The sequence below is a fragment of the Mobula birostris genome, chromosome 16 (genome assembly GCF_030028105.1).
Source record: "Mobula birostris isolate sMobBir1 chromosome 16, sMobBir1.hap1, whole genome shotgun sequence".
In the NCBI taxonomy this organism is placed as follows: domain Eukaryota; kingdom Metazoa; phylum Chordata; class Chondrichthyes; order Myliobatiformes; family Myliobatidae; genus Mobula; species Mobula birostris.
In genome coordinates, this window is record NC_092385.1 from 20,852,053 (window position 1) to 20,873,231 (window position 21,179).

General features: G+C 39.2%; 1 protein-coding gene across 3 annotated transcripts in view; it reads right to left on the minus strand.

The window, feature by feature from the left end:
* fgd (faciogenital dysplasia) overlaps positions 1-21,179 on the minus strand; it is a 267,818-nt gene that overhangs the window by 20,275 nt on the left and 226,364 nt on the right. For all 3 annotated transcript variants that reach the window (XM_072280391.1, XM_072280392.1, XM_072280393.1), the window contains exons 10-15: positions 18,814-18,960; positions 17,926-18,018; positions 17,760-17,839; positions 17,539-17,569; positions 17,333-17,437; positions 14,106-14,165 (exon numbers count right to left, since the gene is read on the minus strand). In XM_072280391.1, the coding sequence (XP_072136492.1) occupies positions 14,106-14,165; positions 17,333-17,437; positions 17,539-17,569; positions 17,760-17,839; positions 17,926-18,018; positions 18,814-18,960 (516 nt within the window). The remainder of the gene's footprint in view (positions 1-14,105; positions 14,166-17,332; positions 17,438-17,538; positions 17,570-17,759; positions 17,840-17,925; positions 18,019-18,813; positions 18,961-21,179) is intronic.

Below are 21,179 nucleotides of genomic sequence, written 5' to 3' on the forward strand. Positions count from 1 at the left end.
TGCTTCTTCACTCAAATTTTTTTGTTTCCAACCCAAAGAGGAAAGAACAAATAATAAATCTATGTTCTAGAGTAGTATATTTAATTACAGGATATATTTAATGTGGTCTACAAAATCCAATGTGGGGACTGCAGTAAATATTACATCAGCCAAACTGGGAGGAAACTATCCACAAGCATCTATGAGCATCAGCTGGCTGCAAAGTGACATGACCAATTCTCCCATGAAGATCGAGAGGGGCACAAATTTGACTGGGCATCAGTAGAAGTCATGGCACAAGCAAACACACTGCATGCAAGAGAATTCCTAGAAGCATGGTTTTCGTGAGCAATTCTGTAAATAGACATGTTGGTTGACCTCAATCTTATTTATGAGCCCATACAGGCAAAATTCCAGTCCACAACGCAGGAAGTTCGCCAGGCAACCAATCAGCGACAAGATTTTCTCCCCACATTACAATTGAGGCTCCATTATGATGACCAGTCAGCTGATTGCTAAGTATATAAAGGCCAAGCATTCGGAGGACACACCACAATTAACAACGCACTGATGATGTCTCCTCATATGGTGATGAAACGTTTACCAAGATCAGAGAACAATTCAACCCAACTTCAACTTGATTATGCACTAGTTATTTTTCATTTGATTAATAACGCCAAGCAGAATGGTAATTAGACAGATAGATCAACTAAATGCTCAAACAAGTCTCCAAAAACTGAATGAGATGCCAGCATTCATCATGCTCTATCTTGATACAACTATTGGTTAGAATTTTTAAAGCATGTTCTCACAGAATGGTGGATTCAACATTAATTGTATTCTTCTACAGGAAATTGGACAAACACTTGAAGGAGGAAGACATTCAGAGATTTGAGAAAGAGCAGATAAGTTGTACCAATTTAGAAGGAGGCAGCACTTTATGGACTAAATAATTTGTTTTCCACTACTTGGTGATCTCCAAAAATAACAATCAATGTTTTAGTTATTCCAGACTCAATTAATCCTATTTTCACCCTGGCCAAGCACCCAACTTCCAACCTTCATAAACTTGGTCCCTCTCCACTACTGTGCTCAGGTTCCTGCTGCAGCAGCCACTCCAATGTAAACTTCTCATAATTATATTCAAAGCCCTCTATGAGCTCACTCACCCCATTTCTGCAGACCTGCAACTCCTAGACTTCTGTGATCTTCCCATGCATCCCTGATTTCCTTTGTGTTCACCATTTGAGAGGCATGGCTTGAATCATTCAATTCTTAAATCCCTCGAAAGGTTTCCATCTTTCCACCTCCTTTAAGACTGTTCTGTATATAAATCCCCTGGAACAAGCATTTAGTTACCTGGCTTTATATTCCCACTTTCATTAAACTTTATCATTGAACTCCCGTGAAGTACAAAGAAGCTTTCCTTCATCAGTGGCACTGTATGAAAGTTTCAGTATTATGGATTCTGTGTGCTAGGATGAATTGTGGCACTATTGAATGAAGATCAACACAGAAGTTGCAAATTAACTTAGGAACCAGCTGCTTATTGAACCCAAGCAAAGGAAGGTCACTTCCACACAGCTTGGACTTGAGAGCAGGGATGGTAGGAAGTTTAGTTTAAATGGGGGCTGATGAGAAAGTTAAGCACACCTGGCCATTTACATTTAGCCAGGCTCTCAGCTGGGTAAAAGAGGGATCTGCAGCTCATACTGTTGGCTGAACTTCACAATCATCTGCTTATTCTACAATTAGTTCTGCAATACAACCACACCCTGAATTGTGCATACACTGCTGTTTCCTGCTCTATGTTTCAAGTTGATTTATAACATTCTGGCATGAATTTAAGTGAACTGACTTTTCAAAATGATTACAAAATGTTTCTTTTATGACTGATAAACCAGCCATTCATCCACACCTCTAATCTATTTCAACAATGTCTTACAAATAGATTTGTAGAAGTGCCAATTTTAAGTGGAAATACTGTTCAGCACAGATCAGATCAATTTGGAAATTTCATTGGCCTTATCTTTCGCTGAAATACAGCTACTGTTATTGTAATATAGTTTCTTCCTGTATCAAATTCAGAATGTAGCACCTTGGCATTATTGTAATTGGTGCTATATAATGGATATTCCACAAGAATTTAGTGGTTATTAAAGAAAATATAAAAATGAAGAGTAAACTATTAGCTGCTGTTCACATTCCATAGAACATTAACATCAAAAAGTGGAAAATGAGATGACTGTGAACATATACAGTATACACATGCTCCAATGTTCAGCAAGGAGCTCTAAAATTTCTTTCATCCTCTCTGAACATATGCCCTTCCTTTAATGTACACTGGGGAAATGCACAAGAAATATGGATGTATCTTTCTGCGTTCAATAGGCTGATGGGTGAAAACAAAAGTTAAACAGAAGAAGAAATAAATAAGGATCAAATGAACACCACCGGCTTTGAAGTATCAGACAGAAGAACAAGCAGCATCTATCATAACAGGAAACAATGACAGCACATGAGTGCATGGAACTCATCTTAACAAAAATATAGAATTCAATGTGAGAGTTTAACTAATTCTGATGAAATTTAAACTCTTATGAATTCTAAACATTCTTCACCATTTTAAACTTTTCCTGAAGTTGAATACAGAGCAGAACATATGTACATCAGAATGAGAAGCAGTTGGAGGCAACATAACTTTAAATTACTTCATAATTCAATAAAATCATGACTGACCCAATTGTCACCTCAACTCTGCATTCATGCCTACTCCCAGTGGCCTTTCACCCCTTTTCTTCTATCTATCTTTGAATCCAAGTACCCCTACCTTATAAATATTCAAAAACTTTAGTTTCTTCAGCTCTGAATATCTGGGCTCCAAACACTCCTCAAAGAAAGATTTATCCTTACTTTTAAAACAGTGTCTCTAAGTTCTAGATTCTCCAATAAGAGGAAACATCATCTCATATCCACCTGGTTTACACTCCTTAGATCTTCTAAGTTTTAATCAAATCCTCTCCCACTAAAACTCCTGCAGATAAAGCCTAGCCTGTCTAACCTCCTATTAGCCTGGTAAACCTCTCTGAACTTGTGCATTAAAATTCTCCCTTAATTAAAAAGACCAATACTACACACGTCACTCCAGATTGGATTTCACAATTACCTTATGGCACAACTTCCCAACTTTTAGATTTCCAAGCACTAAAAGGATAATGTTGCTAGATTTCCTGAACACCTGTTGTTTCTTAGTCATACTTTATTGATCCCGAGGGAAATTGGTTTTCGTTACAGTTGCACCAACCAAGAATAGAGCATAAATATAGTAATATAAAAGCATAAATAATTAAATAGTAGTATGTAAATTATGCCAGGAAATAAGTCCAGGACCAGCCTATTGGCTCAGGGTGTCTGACCCTCCAAGGGAGGAGTTATAAAGTTTGGTGGCCACAGGCAGGAATGACTTCCTATGACGCTCAGTGTTGCATCTCGATGGAATGAGTCTCTGGCTGAATGTACTCCTGTGTCCAACCAGTACATTATGTAGCGGATGGGAGACGTTGTCCAAGATGGCGTGCAACTTGGACAGCATCCTCTTTTCAGACACCACCGTCAGAGAGTGGTTGGTTCCTTTCTTTTAGAATCACACACTAGAATGCCCAGATCACTTTGCATGCTAGGGATTTGTTATTTACTCTCCATTTAGATAATAGACTGCATTTTATCATGAAAATTATTCCAGGGTTGAACAGCTTGTCATATGAAGAGCATCTGATCCCTCTGGGCCTGTATTCACTGGAATTCAGAATAAGGGTTGACCCAATTGAAACCTATTGAATGGTGAAAGTGGATGTGGAGAGGATGTTTCCTATGGTGGGAAGAGTCTAGGACTAGAAGACACAGCCTCAGAATAGAGAGGTGTCCTTTTAGAACGGAGATGAGGAGGAATTTCTTTAGCCAGAGTGGTGAATCTGTGGAATTCGTTGCCACAGGCAGCTGTGGAGGCCAAGTCTTTATGTATATTTAAGGCAGACGTTGATGGATTCTTGATTGGTCCAGGGATGACGGGATACAGGGAGAAGGCAGGAGATTTGGTCTGAGAGGAAATGGATCAGCCATGATGAAATAGAGGAGCAGACTCCATGGGCCAAAAGGCCTATTTCTGCTCCTATATATTTTTTTGTTAATTGTCAATTTTGGCAGGGAAAATTCCACATTTTCCCACATTATACTCCATGTGTCAGATCTTTACCCTGTCACTTTGCTGGCCCTTGTAACCTTCTATCTCCATCATGCCTTATTTTCCTGCCTATCTTTAGCTCACCAGAAAATTTAGCAATCGTAACTATAGTGCTTTCATCTAAATCATTTATATAGACATCGTAAACAGCTAAGCAGCTCCAGTCCCTGTGGTACAACAATAGTTACCTATTTCTGCCTACTCCTGCCTGTTAGCCAGCTAGCTTTGTATCTAAGCTAATACATTACTAAATGCAGCTGAGATTTTATTGTGCATAATGACCTGTGACGCAGCATCACATCAAATGCCTTCTGGAGAGTTAAGTACAGTGCATTCATTGGAATTGCCTTCATACACAGTGCCTGCTACTTCCTCGAAGAATTTCAAAATATTGGTCAAATATCATGGCTTTCACAGGAGCATGACGGTGGTGTACCGGTTAGCACAACATTTTACAGTATTAGCCACCTGGGTTCATTTGCCGCCGCTGTCGGTAAGGAGTTTGTATGTTTTCCCCATGTGTGTTTCCTCCGGTTGCTCCGGTTTCCTCCCACATCCCAAAGACATATCGATTGGTCGGCTAACTGGTCATTGTAGATTGCCCCATGATTAGCCTAGGGTTAAATCGGGGGGTGGGGGGGGATTGCTGGTCAGCGCAGCTTGAAGGGCTGGAAGGGCCTATTCTCTGCTGTATCTCAATAAATAAATAATCACACTGACTTTCAGCTAACAACATTTTACTTATAATAGATGTTAAGCCAACCAGCCTGTAATTTTCATCTTTCTGTCATCCTTGCTTTCTAAAACAAAAGGAGTTATATTTGCTACTTTGCAATTGAATGGAATCTTCCCCATACCTGGGGAATTTTGGAAAATTTACAGCATAGTATCAGCAATCTCAATAAGATGAATTTTATAAGGATCTGGGGATGTTTCAGCTCACTGTTGCAATAATTTGCTTATTATTACCTCCTTGGTGATCACCCTTCTCTCTCCCTTCCAATTCCCAATTTTTAATTATTGCTAAGATGTTTACATTCTCTCCAGCGAAACCCAAAGCAAAATACCAATGTACCATCTCCTTGGTTTTCTATTTTAATTCCTAAATTCACTTTCCATGAGCCAATGTGCACTTTGTGAACTCTATTACTTTGATTGCATTTCAATTTCACAAGCAATATAACTCATTCAAACTGCTGTTACCAATTGTTGAAGTGCAAATAATTATCACCTTAAACTTAACATGCTATATGCAAAAATGAAATAGTGTCACACACTAAATTTAGATTTTTAAGAATTTATTCATTTACGGGTTGTGGGCAATGCCAGCTAAATCAGCATTTACTGCCCATCCCTAGTTGCCCTTGAGAAGGAGGTGATGAGCTGCCTTCTTGACCTGCTGCAGTCCCTGAGGTGTAGGTACACGCACAGTGCTGTTAGGGAGGGAATTCCATGATTTTGACCCAACGACAATGAAGGAATGGCGATATGTTTCCAAGTCACCGCAGTGAGTGACTTGGAGGGGGATTTCCCATTGGTGGCGTTCCCAGGTATCTGCTGTTCCCGTTCTTCGACATGGAAGTGGTCATGGGTCTGGAAGGTGCTGCCTTAGGAACTTTGGTATGTTGTTGCAGTGCATCTTGTAGACAGTACACACTGCTGCAACTGTTCTTTGATTGTGGAGGGATTGGATTCTCACGGAAAGGGTATCAATCAAGTGGGCTGCTTTGTACTGGATGGTGTCAAACTTCTTGAGTGTTGATGGAGCTGCACTCATCCAGGTGAGTGGTGAGAGTATTCCATTACACTCCCGACCTGAGCCTTGTAGATCAGCGGTCCCCAACCACTGGGCTGCGGACCGGTACTGGTCCGCAAAGCATGTGCTACTGGGCCGCGAGGAAACGATATGATTTGGCGATATGAGTCAGCAGCACCTTTCCTCATTCCCTGTCACACCCACTGTTGAGCTTGAACGCACGTGAGGTCATTACCCACGTGTCATCCATGTCAGCGCGGGAAGGAGATCAACTCCTCGAGCTTGCAAGTGACAGCGGACTGAAAAGTTTGTTTGACATAACCTCTCTGCCGGCATTCTGGATCAAAGTCAAGGCTAAATATCCTGAAATAGCCACGAAAGCACTGAAAACGTTGCTTCCATTTCCAACATATCTCTGCAATGAATGCAACGAAAACTAAATTGCGGAATAGACTGGACATAAGGAATCCCCTTCGAGTATCGTTGTCTCCCATCACCCCTCGATGGCACCGTCTCGTTGCAGGGAAACAAGCCCAGGGCTCCCACTGATTCAGCGATATTGGTGTGTTGCAGTGATTTTATATGTTCATACAGGGAAAATATGTGCTGTGTGTTTAATAACCAAACGTTACTTAAAATGTTATGATGCTATTGACTTATAAGTGAGTTATAATTGACTTATCACCATATTCATGCGAGGAAAATATGCGCTGTGTTTAATATTAAATTTGTTAAATAAACCCTTTTAGAAGCGAAATTGAGTGTATTAGCCACTTACTACCTATATTCCGGTTGTGATTAACAACCCCCCCCGAACAGAATCGCCAAAAACAATTTGTAGAAAAAAACTGGCATGTACATGCATGCACGCTGGTGCTCGCGCAAGGCTTTATGGTTACGGTAGCCTTTCTCAGGGTAAACGCAACATATTTGATGGCTACTCTTGTCCGTTGGCAACCCTACCCCCCCCCCACCCCCGGTCCGTAAGAATATTGTCAATAATAAACCGGTCCGCAGTGCAAAAAATGTTGGGGACCCCTGTGTAAATGGTGAACAGGCTTTGGGGAGTCAGGAGGTGAGTTACACGCCACAGGATTCCTAGCTTTTGACCTGCTCCAGTAGACACGGTGTTTATATGGGTAGACCAGTTCAGTTTCTTGTCAATGGTTGATAACCGATTCAGTGATGGTGATGCCACTGATTGTCAAGGAAAGACGGTTAGCGATTCTCTTCTTTGAGATGGACATTTCCTGGCACTTGCATGGCTCAAATGTTACTCGCCACTCGTCAGCCCAAGCCTGGATATTGTCCAGGTCCTGATGCATTGGGGTATGAACTGCTTCACGATCTGAGGAGTCCCGAATGGAGCAGAGCATTGTGCAGTCATCTGCGAACATCCTCACTTCTGACCTTATGACAGAAGGAAGGTCATTGATGAAGCAGCTGAAGATGGTTGGTCCTGAGGAAATCCTGTAGTGATGTCCCGAGGATGAGATGATTGACATCCAGCCACCACAACCATCTTCCTTTGTGCCTGTATGATTCCAACCAGCGGAAGGGTTTCCCCCAAATTCCCATTGACTCCATTTTAGACAGGGCACCTCGACGCCATACTCAAAATGCTGCCTTTTGTAGTAATTTGTAGATTTGTAAACAAATGTTGCAACAAATTAAACCTGCAGAAGATGGTTTCTGGGTATAGAACTTTCACCTTTACATTTTCAGATGGTCTAGAGAATACTGTGCTTATTGCAAAATAACACAACTACATCAACCCAGACCGTTTGAAATGCTTTAAAAGTCTGTTTGTAATTTAGGTAACAGATACGCAAATCTCTGGCCATAAACCGAATGGCTCAGACATCAGTCCTTGACAAAGAAATGCCCTTAATCATTCACTTCACTTAGAATGCCCTCAGATTTTTAAGTGAGTAGTTGAGTAGATTTTCCTGTCTGTCTAAATTCAACCCTCTCCAAAGTGAATCTGCAAGCAGGTAACCAATGATGTTCAACCAATCCAACCAAAGACTGACAGCAAAGTTAAAATATAGTAAATTTATATTGTTATTTAAATCACTAAACCTGAAGTCAAATAAGGTTGAATAATAACAGGACATTAAGGGAAAGAGAGAAAAAAAGGTAAAATACAAACATTTATACCTCAATGGGAGTGATAAACCACCCACACTCACTGCACAGTGGTGTTGTAGCATTACAACAATATGAGTAAATAGGTTTCTAATTGGTAAAAGTTGTAAAGACATTACAAAACACCACTTCCCTTTACATGCTGCCACATACTAAGCTACAATCAGTATGTGCCTGTCATTTATCTAATATATCAAGTTACAGGTCGAATCTTCACAAAGGATAGCAGTGGAACACAGATGTAGACTAGAAAATGGGCTTTGGTGTAGCTGAGCTGAGCAGAATGGCTTATTTTCAAATTAAAACCATAACCATTTCAAGAAGAGAACCAAACAGGAAATCCTCTTGCTGTATCTTACTGCTTGTTGCCAGAACTGAAAGTTACAATTACGCTCTCATCTGTCTGCCCAAATAACTGGACTAAAATTAGCAACAGGTTGTATATTTATTGTACAAAACTCACATAACTGTGTATTGCTATCATTACGGTAACTGCTGTTTCTTTGTGCACCAACCATCCACACTATTCTGCAGCTGTCAAAGTCTCTAGAGATGGGTTGAAGTAACAGAACTTGTGCGCTTTTTATTGGTGAATGACCTTATATACATTTATTCACGGATGCCCTGCAAAGAAGAGGTCTTAAAAACCAACTGCACAGTTTTTGGCATTAAAATGCATCAGCAATCTACAGGATTACATCTCAAGTGGCTCTATTAAAATAAATAAGTAAATCCCTAAATCCAAAACAGCACAACCAGGCTCTCTCTTTTAGCACTAATCTTTTCCAGGAACAATAGCTGAATTTCCCACTTAACAGCTCCTCCTCATAGCTCTGACTTCAAGCAGTATCCCTTAGAGTTACAGTCCAATAAAGTACTTTGCCTGCTCCTGGGTAGCACAGACACGGACTGTGTGCATGTGTTATTGATGGGGCAGGAAGTGGCAGATTCTTTCTTGGGTTGGGGAAAAGATACAAACCCAAGCAGGATTCTGAACAAAAGTGCACCTATGAAACAGTTTCCTCGTGCAAAGGGCACTCATGGAAGGAGGATGCTGGCAATGTAGTTGTGTGCATTAGAACGAGTGCCCCCATGAATGACTGCACTTTTAGGAGCCCTGTACTGAAGAAAAATGTATCTTTCAAAGTGTGCCTGCTAAAGTCAGGTCCCCTCTCTGCTGAAAGAGCTTTTCCACAATCTGCTGCTTTATGAAAGTCAAAAGCCTTACGTCAGCACGTCTCTGCACAGCCAGACTGTGGAAATTTGGAGAGAGAGAAGGGTAGAGGGAGAGAGAGACAGAGAGAGAGAGAGAGAGAGGGAGAGACACACACACACACACAGACAGAGAGGGAGAGAGAGGGGGAGAGGGGGGAGAGGGGGGAGAGGGGGGAGAGGGGGAGAGGGGGAGAGGGGGAGAGAGGGAGAGGGGGAGAGGGGGAGAGGGGGAGAGGGGGAGAGGGGGAGAGGGGGAGAGAGGGAGAGAGGGAGAGAGGGAGAGAGAATGATTTTTGCTTTGGAGGTAGGGTGAAAGTTATGTTTGTTTGATAAACCTCAGTTTTTTATGTTTATTTTGAGACCCTTAAGTCATGTTTTGGTTTGGAAGGGATTTAAATACCAAATGTTCAGTGTGGTTAAATGTTTGTTTTTCAGAGAAAAGATGAAGCCTTGAAATCTAAGTTCTAAGTTAGAGTTTGGTTTTAATGTAATTGGCTTTCAGCAACACTTTGTTTCTATTCCACTCAAATATGCTTTCTTGAAAAAAACAGTAACTACTTATATTTTGTTGATCCACAGTTGTCAACATGCTGATAAATTCACACTGAAACCATGATGAAGCAGGACCTTGTGCAACTTAATGTCGTCACGTGGATGTGTCAGAACAAGTATTGCCGACATAACAGCTGACGAAAACTTACGACAATCACCTATCAAATTTGTCAATGTTCCTGACATATTCAAAAACTATGAAAGTGAATGAATTTATTTAATTAACAGGCAAAATACTTATTTTGAATACATTGGTTTCTTATTCTTTTTAATTATGTAAATTACCAAGTACTTACTCATCCATTGCAGCAGATTCTTAGCAGTAAAATGAATGGGTTTGCTGTTCCTGTGCCTGGTCCAACCGGGCACAAGTTCAGCATGTAAATTCCTCAGCAAACACACTAGGAACTGTAGCAGATACTCTGCTGCTAGGGAAGAGTAAGATATGGAGAGAAAAGGAACAGAAACTGAGAAAATGGACTGAGAAAAAATCTGCAGATGCCGTCTAAGTAGCTGTTGTTTGTTGAAAGTTCAGAACTAACATAGGATAGCGCTGTCCTTAAATAGAAATAATGGTTTCCATTAATGAAAACTATTCCAAATTCAAGAGATATACAGTGGATTCCAGTTAATTGGGCTAAAGTGAGAAAAAGTACAAGAAAAATTACTGCTGACCACAGCTACCAATTTACCAAATTGCTATCAGGGACGCTACAAGTCCATCACCACCAGGACTAAACACCATCTCCAAAATTTCTTTCCTGTAGCTATCCAGCTTCTCAACAAAACTCACACAGGTGTAATATTCTAACTGTCCCTGCACAACATCTGTTAAATGGTCTTTCCTGCTCTCCGTGTTCTGTTGATAATTATGAGTCTGTTCATATGCTGACATTTATTTAAGTCTGATTCTTGACATTTATGCATGTAAACGTTCTGCTAATTGTTGATAGCTCACAGCTGTTTGTAAATTGTTGGTTGCTATTGTGTTGTTTGTTCTGATACTGTTTGTTCAGTGTGTTATGCTTGGTATGTTTCACACACTGGCAGTAAAGTAGTTTTGATCAGTTAATTGGGACATAAGAATATAAGAACATAAGAAATAGGAGCAGGAGTAGGCCAGTCGGCCCATCGAGCCTGCCCTGCCATTCAATAAGATCATGGCTGATCTGTCCGTAATCTCAGCTCCATCCATTCCCCCATAACCGTTAATTCCCCTACTATGTAAAAATCTATCTAACTGTAACTTAAATATAGTTAGCAAAGAAGCCTCAACTGCTTCCCTGGGCAGAGAATTCCACAGATTCAACACTCTCTGAGAAAAACTGTTTCTCCTCATCTCTGTCCTAAATCTTATTTGGGATAACTCTTGAAGAACAAAAACTAATCATGAAAATAACTGGGGTTCCTTTGTTTATTTGGGACACGATGCCACTTAACTGGGACAGGAGATTGTTGCTGAACAGTTTCTAACTAGCATCAATCTTACTTAAGCACTTGTATGGCTGTTGGACAAAACTTAAAGTGAAGTTTTTAAATAGAGTCAGTTATGTGTATTTGTGTTCAAAAAAACAAGTTGACTTTTGTCAAGATAATTTTTGTTGGTGAGAAATAAGCAGTAAGACAATTCAGAACTATTTTGCACACTCCGGTTTCAAGCATTCAGGCTTGGAGAACCCAGAAACAGCTGGGAGTGAAAATGAAAGGATTTTACTACTTCAACAAGTTAGGTACTATGAAGGATTTGAAGGTATCGACCACCATCTATGTTACAACGAAAATGAAGATTTGGAGGATGCAAGTTTGAAAGCATTGTATGAAGGGAGTTCATTATCTGCACTAACTGTCTGTGCTGATCTTGTTCATTTACAGTCAATCAAAAGAACAAGGCTGCATACACGAGGCAAGTTCCTCTGTCAATAACTAATAGGAATTAATACACAGTTCTATAGTACTGTGGTAGTATTAGTAGTGTTCTAGTTTGTTCTGTATTTCATTTAAATACATAATTGTTACACAGTTAAACAGCAGTTTGTCTTTTTTTATACATTTTCCATGAAGCTTTGGCTTATTGGGACAGATGCTTAATTGAACCAAACTGTCCTGACCTGTCCCAATTAACTGGAATCACTGCATTCATTCACTGATTTGACATCATGTAATATCAGGACAATGGAAAACCAATGCAAAATGCATGAGAGTATGAAGGGAATAAAAACAGAATACTTATATTTAATGTAGTTCAACAGACAAAATTACACAAGTAATTGTGGCAATATTGGTAATTAATTTACAGTTCTTTTCTAGAACATTCATCAGTCTCTCTCAACAGAGAACTATAAAAACTTCCAAGCAGATTTTCCCACAATTCTACAGAATATCCACTAGGCACGTAAACTACGGGGTGACACAACTGAGACAGATTTCCCTCCCATTTGCAGAAAGTCCCAAATGATAGTCTGACGAAAATCATGAATCATAGCTGTACGCAGCAAATTCAAATGTCAACTCTCCTGCAATTTCAAACCACAACACAAGGTTTTCTCAACTTAATCCTGTGTCATACAGCAACCAATATTAAAACAGGATGCCTGTAAATTTTGCACCGCTGCAAAACCTCATTGAAAGACAGTACAGTAACTGTTGCACTTGAATTAGGAAAGCTTATACTGACCCCCAGAGGAAGAAAATCAAAAGACTTGGCATACTTCCCTGTAGAAATGTCAACGTCAATGTAAGGTGGAATTTGAACATCTATATCCCTCTACACAATAGTCACTGCACACAACACATCACTTCAAAATCAACCTCTTTTCATTGCCTGTTTAGATATTTCATGACAAGTAGATAAAATGTCATAACTGCCTTTTTCACTAGTTTCATCCTCTAAACAACTTGTATCGATAACATGACAAACTCAATAAAAACAGCAATGATAAATGTTTTTAAATGACTGTTGCTATCCATGTATTTGTACCTTTTGAAAATAAAAGTTTAAGGAGCTCAGAAAGCAGAATGAAGAGCACTAATGGTACTTTTGTGAATTTCTGTTTTCATTTTTGCTATTATTTCTACAAACATATGTAATCCACAGCTCTTCTGCAGCTGTAATCAGACCTAATTGTCCACGCAGGTAGCTTAATTTTCTTAAAATATCTTCCAAACAAAAATAATTTTTTCTGCAACAAATGATCTGAGAGGTCTCACCATTAAACAAATTACAAACTGAAATTCCCACAGCTCAAAATATACGAATATAATTACTAGTTCATTAAATAACTAAATATAGGACAAAATATTTTCCAATAGAACATCAATCTAGAACTTCTATTTCTAATAAAAAATTGAAAAGTACTATTTAAATGTTTTAGTTGAGTTATATTTCTGGCAGCCATGTCTACAAGAAATCAACAGGTAATTAATTTTATAGAAAGATTTGTTCTGAGAAGCATTTTGAACTTAGATTAAATGCAGGAATGCTTACCTTCATATTAACAATAATAATTAGAAGCAAAATTCCACAAGTTGTTAAAAACTCTTGTGTGGCTCATACACCAATTTTTTTTATTGGTGCTTCTGTGCAACCTTAATAGGCTTAAACATATGAAAACATGAATAGTTGAAAACACATGGCCAGAATCTCAAGTTGAGACTTGTATCTCAATTTGAGAACCTTTCATTATTTCTCTGTTCTGCCTTCCATTCTTCACTGTATCCCTCCCCTGTTCTTCACTTCCTACACCTCACCACTTCCCCTCCCTTTTTCTTTGAATACTCATATTTTGCCCTCCCACTTTCTCTTTCCCACTGCTTCCAATCAAATGCCCTCTGCATTTGTTTCTGTGCACTCCTGCAAGGAAATTCAAGTTGTGGCCTGGAGTCATTGTCTGGGTTGTTGGATGCAATGCAAAGCTCCACCACACTGCCTATCATTAGAGTACAAAAGCGGAAAAAGATTGGAAAGAAATCAAAAGCTAAAAAGATGATGCACCAATTGGATAGCATCCTTCAACATGCGATAAACAAAATTACACATCTTTCAGCATACTTAAAGCAGTTTATGACAGTTTCAGTTCCTTATAACTTGGTTAAGAAAATGCTATAAAAATGGATTCATAAAGGCTACACATTTCCTATTTACTGGATAAAATCTCTGTTGTGTTTCTACAAATTTGATGTAAGATTATGGTCTGAATAACCTTAATGTTCACCTACCATAGTTGGGCTGGAGCAGTCTCCTCCTGGATTAGTTTCAGCACAAGTTGCACCTGATACCTACAAGACCAAACATTTTAAGAAACACATTGCAACTGAGTTGACAATCATTTGAGAATTGCATTAACAAACTAAATTCATAAAACACTTCAAATACTGAAAATTTCCAAGATACAGAATTATAAACAATGAATAGTGAGCTTCAAAAGTCGTCTGGGGGTGTGGTGGGTGGTCTGTTGCAGGTTGCTGATCACCATTAATTGCTTTGTAATACTTCAAACTACTTAAGGCATATACTTTACCCAGAACTGGTAAAGTCATTTTTTAAATGTAGATTGATGTGACTTTCACAATTTCATGGCAGGACAAGCTCCCTGTGTATGACGGAGAAGAATAAACCGCATTCTCCTGCCTTCTTCGCATAGCCTTTAACGACCTTACTAATCGAGAACCTATCAACTTTCACTCTAAGCATACCCAGCGACTTGGCCATCTGTGGCAATTAACTCCACAGATTTACCACCCCCTGGCTAAAGAAATTCCTCCACATATCTATTCTAAAGGGTCATCTTTCTATTCTCAGGCTGTGCCCTCTGGTCCTAGACTATTGGAAACATCCTCTTCATGTTCACTCTATTCAGACCCTTTCAATATTAGGGAGGTTTCAATGAATCATCGAATGCTCCTCATGCATTAATACTTTCATTTCCAAGATCATTTTCGTAAATCTCCCTTGGACCCTCTCCAATACTAGCACATACTTTCTTAGATATAGGACCCAAAACTGCTCACAATACCGCAATGTGGTCTGACCTATGCCTTGTAAAGCCTCATCCTCCTTTTTATATCCTAGTCCCTTTGAAATGAATGCCAATATAGCATTTGCCTTCTTTACTACCAATGCAACCAGCAAGTTAACCTTTAGGGAATCCTGTACTAGGACTCCTAGTTCTTTTGCACCTCCAGTCTTTGAGTTTGCTCCCAGTTCACAAAATAGTCCACACCTTTATTCTTTCTACCAAAGTCTATGACCATACACTTTCCTACATTGTACTCCATCTGGCACTTCTTTGCCTCATTCACACATTTTTCATGCATAACTACTTATTTTTAATTGGTATTTATAGGTAATACTGATATTTCCTGCAAAATTCTGGCAATACTTTTTTATACTATTGCCAGCAAGATGGTAGAATGTTGCAGCAGTTAGAAAGCATGGTAGGATTTTAGAAGAAAAGTTACTTTAATGAATGGCTAAAAGAGATAAAAAGGAATGTTTTCAACACTTAATTATAGAGTCGTACACTACAAACAAAGCATACCTGAAATCCAATCACAAACAAAAGAGAATCTACAGATGCTGAAAATCCAAGCAACACACACAAAATGCTGGTGGAACTCAGCAAGCCAGGCAGCATCTATGGAAAGGAGGACAGTTGATGTTTCAGACCCTCCTGCTGAAGGGTCTTGGCTCGAAACGTCCACTGTACTCTGTTCCATAGATGCTGCCTGGCCTGCTGAGTTCCTCTAGCATTTTGTGTGTTGCACACCTGAAGTGTTGTATTTAAAGTGCACATGATGAAACGTACATGAAAAATAACAAAGGGAGAGGATGGGGCTACATAAGGACAAAGGAGGAAATTTCTGCCAGGTGGCAGAGGAAGCGGGTATGGCACTTAACAAGTTCACTGAGGACACAGAGGACAGAGATCAGAGTGGAGTACACTGACATATGGCACGTTGATCCAAGACATCTTCAAGGAGCGGGGCCTTCGGAAGGCGGCGTCCAACTTTCAGTACACCCACCACCCAGGACATGCCCCCTTTGCACTGTTACCATCGGGATGGAGGTACAGAAGCCTGAAGGCACACACTCAGTGACTCAGGAACAGCTTCTTTCCCTCTCCCATCCGATTTCTCAATGGACATTGAACCCATAAACGCTGCCTCACTTCTTATTTTATTTCTGTTACCTTGCACTTAGCTATTTTTAACTTAACGTTAATAGACACATATATATTTAACATAACTCAGTTTTTTTCCTATTTATTTGTCATGTATTTCATTGTACTGCTGCCGTAATTTCGCGACGTAGTCTGGTGATATTAAATCTGATTCTGATATTAAGGAGGTAGTGCTGGGTTCCTTGAAGAACACTGAGGTAGACAAGACTCTAAGGTCTTGTGTGATCTATCCTAGGTTATCGATTGAGGGACAGTGGATGCTTCCTGGGGCCTTTAACAGAGATCCTCAGGGATAAATCCTCTGAGGTATTGATCGTGTAGATAGACAGAGGCTTTTCTCCAAGGCTGAAATGGCTAACTCGAGGGGACATAGTTTTAAGGTGCTTGGAAGTAGTTCAAGTACAGGGGGAGGGGGTGTCAGAGGTAAGTTTTTCACACAGACAGTGATGGGTGTGTGGAATGCACTGCCAGCAACAGTGGTAGAGGCAGATACAATAGGATCTGCCTCTACCACTGATTCTTAGATAGGTACATGAAGCTTGGAAAAATAGAGGGCTCTGAGGTAGGGAAATTGTAGGCAGTTTCTAGAGTGGGTTACATCGTTGGCACAACACTGTGGGCAGAAGGGCCTGTAATGTGCTGTGGATTTCTATGTTCTAAAATTTACTCACCTCTAAAAAAAAGCATGGAATAATTAGGGATAGTCAATATGGCTTTGTGCATCAGGGAAGGTTACGTCTTACAAACCTGAATGAGTTTTTTGATGAGGTGACCCAGATGATTAAGAAGATTTTCAAAAATTTTTTCGTATGTGTAGGCCTTAGAGCAAAGGGCTGAAAAGCAGAACATCAAGATGTGACATAGAGGAAAGAGAGTGGAAAATTCCTCTATAATTAAGGTGATGAGATGATCTCTCTCTTAGCTTTGAGTGGGTTGTAAATGGAAAAACAGAAAACGATGTTGATAGCACAGGTAACAAAAATATGAAAGGCAAGGAATAAATCACAGCCGTTTTGTATCCCAAGCTGCTACTTTTAATTCACATTTAGAAATTTCATACCAAAATATTCATCCACTGTTTACACCTCCAGATGTGCAGTCTACACTGGCAAGCCCCACCAGAAATCCTGTTGATTTCACAATGTGTTAAATAACCACTACAGTTTCCCAGTCTTGTATTTAGTTTGCCGTAACTGTTTATCATTAATTCAGCTGCCTCTTAGGCAACCATATATTGCAGTCTCGAAGAAATGTGGTACTTACAGGAGAATCTGGAGGATTTTCATCATCCCTTGAAAGAGAACTATTGAAAGCCTTATTGAAGGTCTCACTGTTTTGCTTGTGCTTTTCAATTGTAGCATTGATAACCTAATTTAAAAAAAACAATGTTTTTGTGATATTTAACAACTAATTCCAGCATTGACTGGAAAACAATTCAGTAACAAAATATTTTGCTGGACATTCCATACCTGAAACCAATCTTTGCTTTCTTCCTCAGTCCTGAAATATTAATGTTTTACAGAATTCAGTATATTGATAATTGTGTCATTTTTGCTTGAACTCTTCCTTTCAATAAACATTTTAAAAACTTCCTTTCATACATTTTCAATCCACTGCACATTTCCTTTCGAACCTGAACAGAAAGTTTAACCAGAACAATCATAATGAAAAATTAAAATATTCCATATACCTGGCCTGAAGTTCCAGAGATCGCTGCTTTCCCATGATTGTAAATGTATGCATTACATTTGTTTTCACAATTTCTTGGACCTAAAGAAGAGATTAAATTGCTCTCAACATGCCAACATATGTTCTGTGAAATAATTTATATTTTGTAACAATATTATATCACAAACCTGCATTCCAGCAATGTCAATCCTTTCTCTCACACTGAATTTCTGTCCCATCAGTCGAAGCTTTGGCACACAGTAAAGAACCATATTGTTGAACTAAAGATAAAAATATTTGATTTCAAACAGTGTCTAGCTATAAAATAATGCAAATAATATTAAGCAATTATGATAGATAACATGGTTTCATTTCCATTTAATTAATAAATGATTGACATGAAATAATAGAAGTTTAATAAATCATTAAAGGAACCTAGGTACCGTATAAAGTTATTTATGCAAAAGTCATAAAAATCCATAATGTTACAAAATTATACAACATGGTAAAATTTTACAACATTGTGAAGCAGCTTTCTGAGAAAAACTGTTTTGACTAAGTTGCCTAAACAATTCTTCCCTGAAACTGAGTATCAGAAATGTCCTTATAAATCATTTTATCTAATTTACTCAATCGATAATAACCATTTCCCAGAGCTATGGGGGTTGTGCCCCATTTTAAAGATGAAAAGGGCTTACATAAATGGAACTTACTTTTACTAGTTTCTTCAAACAGGAGTACGGTATTAATAACAACAGTGAAGAACGGAGGCTAACAAATCGTATTTCCAAAGTGAAAAAGTGAAAAATAAAGCCAACTATATTGTTCTATTTAATAGTGACAATGTCTGCATCCTCTTACTCTGCACCATCAGTCAGTCTGTCACAAAACCACAGGACTGTTAAGCAGCGGGGTAGAGAAATAGCAAAATGCAGCTTTGACAAATCTGTGATATGAAATAACATGAACAGTTGTAATTATGTAGCTCCTGTATGAAGGAATGGACCATATCCGCTAAAATGTGGGGAGGAGGATAGATAAATGCTGATACCTTATAAAATTTGACAATGGCTTACCAGAAACAGGTATCGATCTTGAGCTGAACCATTCTTAGCTGACAGCTTTTGAATGTGGCCCTCTTTAATAAGTTCATTAGCTGGATTGACGATATCTGCTTCACCACCAAGCCTTTCATAAACTTCCAGTAGCTTATTCATTTTTTCCTAGAAAATAAAAAAAGTTTAATATCTTGATGCAACAAGATTCCTGTCATCATAGCTTTTGATCAGACACAATATATTACATTAATTCAATAAATTACGATTGTACAAGGGGCTTGCTTAATATTTAAATAGGTTCATGAATACTAAATAAGGTTCATGGAAAGTTTCATCACTTTTAATCCACAGATGATTTACACCTATTATTTTAACAGGCAATAGTTGGTGATGAAATTATTAAAAAAGGATTACATTTCACTGTTACAAAGTGACACAATTAACTCTCAGTTACTGATGGGTCACTAAAGACAATTTTAAATGATGAAATTTTAAATTTCCGCAAACAATAGCATATGGAATAAAACTTCTAAAGATACGAAGGGCTTACACAAATGGAACTTGCTTTTACTAGTTTCTTCAAACAGGAATATGTTATTAATAACAAGTAACAGCAGTGAAGAATTGAGGCTAACAAATTGTATTCCCAAAGTAAAAACTGAAAAATAAACTTTATTGTTCTATTTAATAGTGACACTGTCTGCATCCTCTTACTCTGCACCATCAGTTTCAGTCTGTCACTAAACCACAGGACTGTTAAGCAGCACGGTGAGAGAAATAGCAAAATGAGTAAAATTTTAAATCGATAAAAATCTAACATATTTGTGTCAGTTGTATTTGAAGTAATTCATTTTATTGCATGAACATCAATTTCTTGGACTTCCGGTAATAGCACTACCCGCTTCATCATTCCCCTCTCTCATCTCCTTACCTGCCCATCACCTCCCTCTGGTGCTCCTCCTCCTTCCCTTTCTTCCCTGGTCATTTGTCCTCTCCTATCACATTCCACTTTCCCCAGCCCTTTATCTCTTTCACCAATCAACTTCCCAGTTCTTTACTTCACACCCCCACCCCCCCTGGTTTCACCTAACACCTACTGCCTTGTATTTCTTCCTCCCCTCCCCCATCTTCTTACTCTGACCTCGTCTTTTTTCTCCCGGCCTGATGAAGCGACATGGCCCGAATCATTGCCTGTTTACTCGTTTCCATAGGTGCTGCTTGGCCTGCTGAGTTCCTCCAGCATTTTGTGTGTGTATTGCTTGGATTTCCAGCATCTGCAGATTTCCTTCTGTTTGTAAATAACCTTGTCATTTTTTTTCTTTTCCTGATTATTTACCTTTCTGCACCACCTCTGAATATAACCTTACTAAAGTTTTGTTATTAAAACAAATCCCAGATGCTTCAATCTGGGCTGTGAAATTGCCAACTTGTAAGCAATTACACCCACAACATCTGGAAGCTCAAGACTACAAATGTTATTGGGTTGCACAGTAGTGCAGTGGGCTGCACGGCTTCATATCAGCTAACATAACACTACACAACGTCAGCGATTGGAGTTCAAATCCTGAGTTGGTCTGTGAGAAGTCTGTACACTCGTCCTGTGACCGTGTGCTCCGGTTTCCCCCCCACATTTCAATGACGTGCAGGTGAGTGAGTTGTGCGCATTCTACGTTGGTGCTAGAAGCATGGCAACACTTGCTGGCTGCCATCAGCACATCCTCAGATTGTGTTGGCTGTGACTCAAGTGACACAATTCACTGTATGTTTTGATGTACACGTGACAAGTAAAGCTTATGGAAGCCACGTACTGTGTGTTGCACGTTTATTATGGTGACAGGTCACATTAGTGGGGGCATGGTAAAAGTGAAGGGAATAAGTTACGTATTCCTGCTTATCTTGTGGCAGGTTACAGCTTGGGACCATGGAAGTTGTGTCTTTTCTGACTGAAGGATTGAATATACCTTTGGAGCAATCATTGGAGCTGTGGGCATATCATGCAAGTATAACAAGTCCGTATGGTCAAAGACAGACAGCAATTGTTTTGTTTGATTTTGGATTAGTTTTTGCTGCTACATTTTGTCAGCAAAGATTTCGACAGTTAGACCAAATGGATATCAGCCGTCAGATGCATCCAAGAAACTGGAAGCACCAGCCTGGAGCAGCTTGTGGCAAGTAACAATCTTTTCTGTTGTTTCACACTGTGTGTTTGGATTTGAAACACAGTTCTGAAGTGGTCAACGTTGCCATGTCCAACTGGGTTGGACTGCACTGTTCTGAAGTGTTCGATCCTTGATTCTGTTGAAATGCCAAAGAATTGAAAAGCTGCATTGAAACTGCATTGTCTTGTCTTGTTTGAGCACTTAGAATTCAAAATGAGTCAGGCT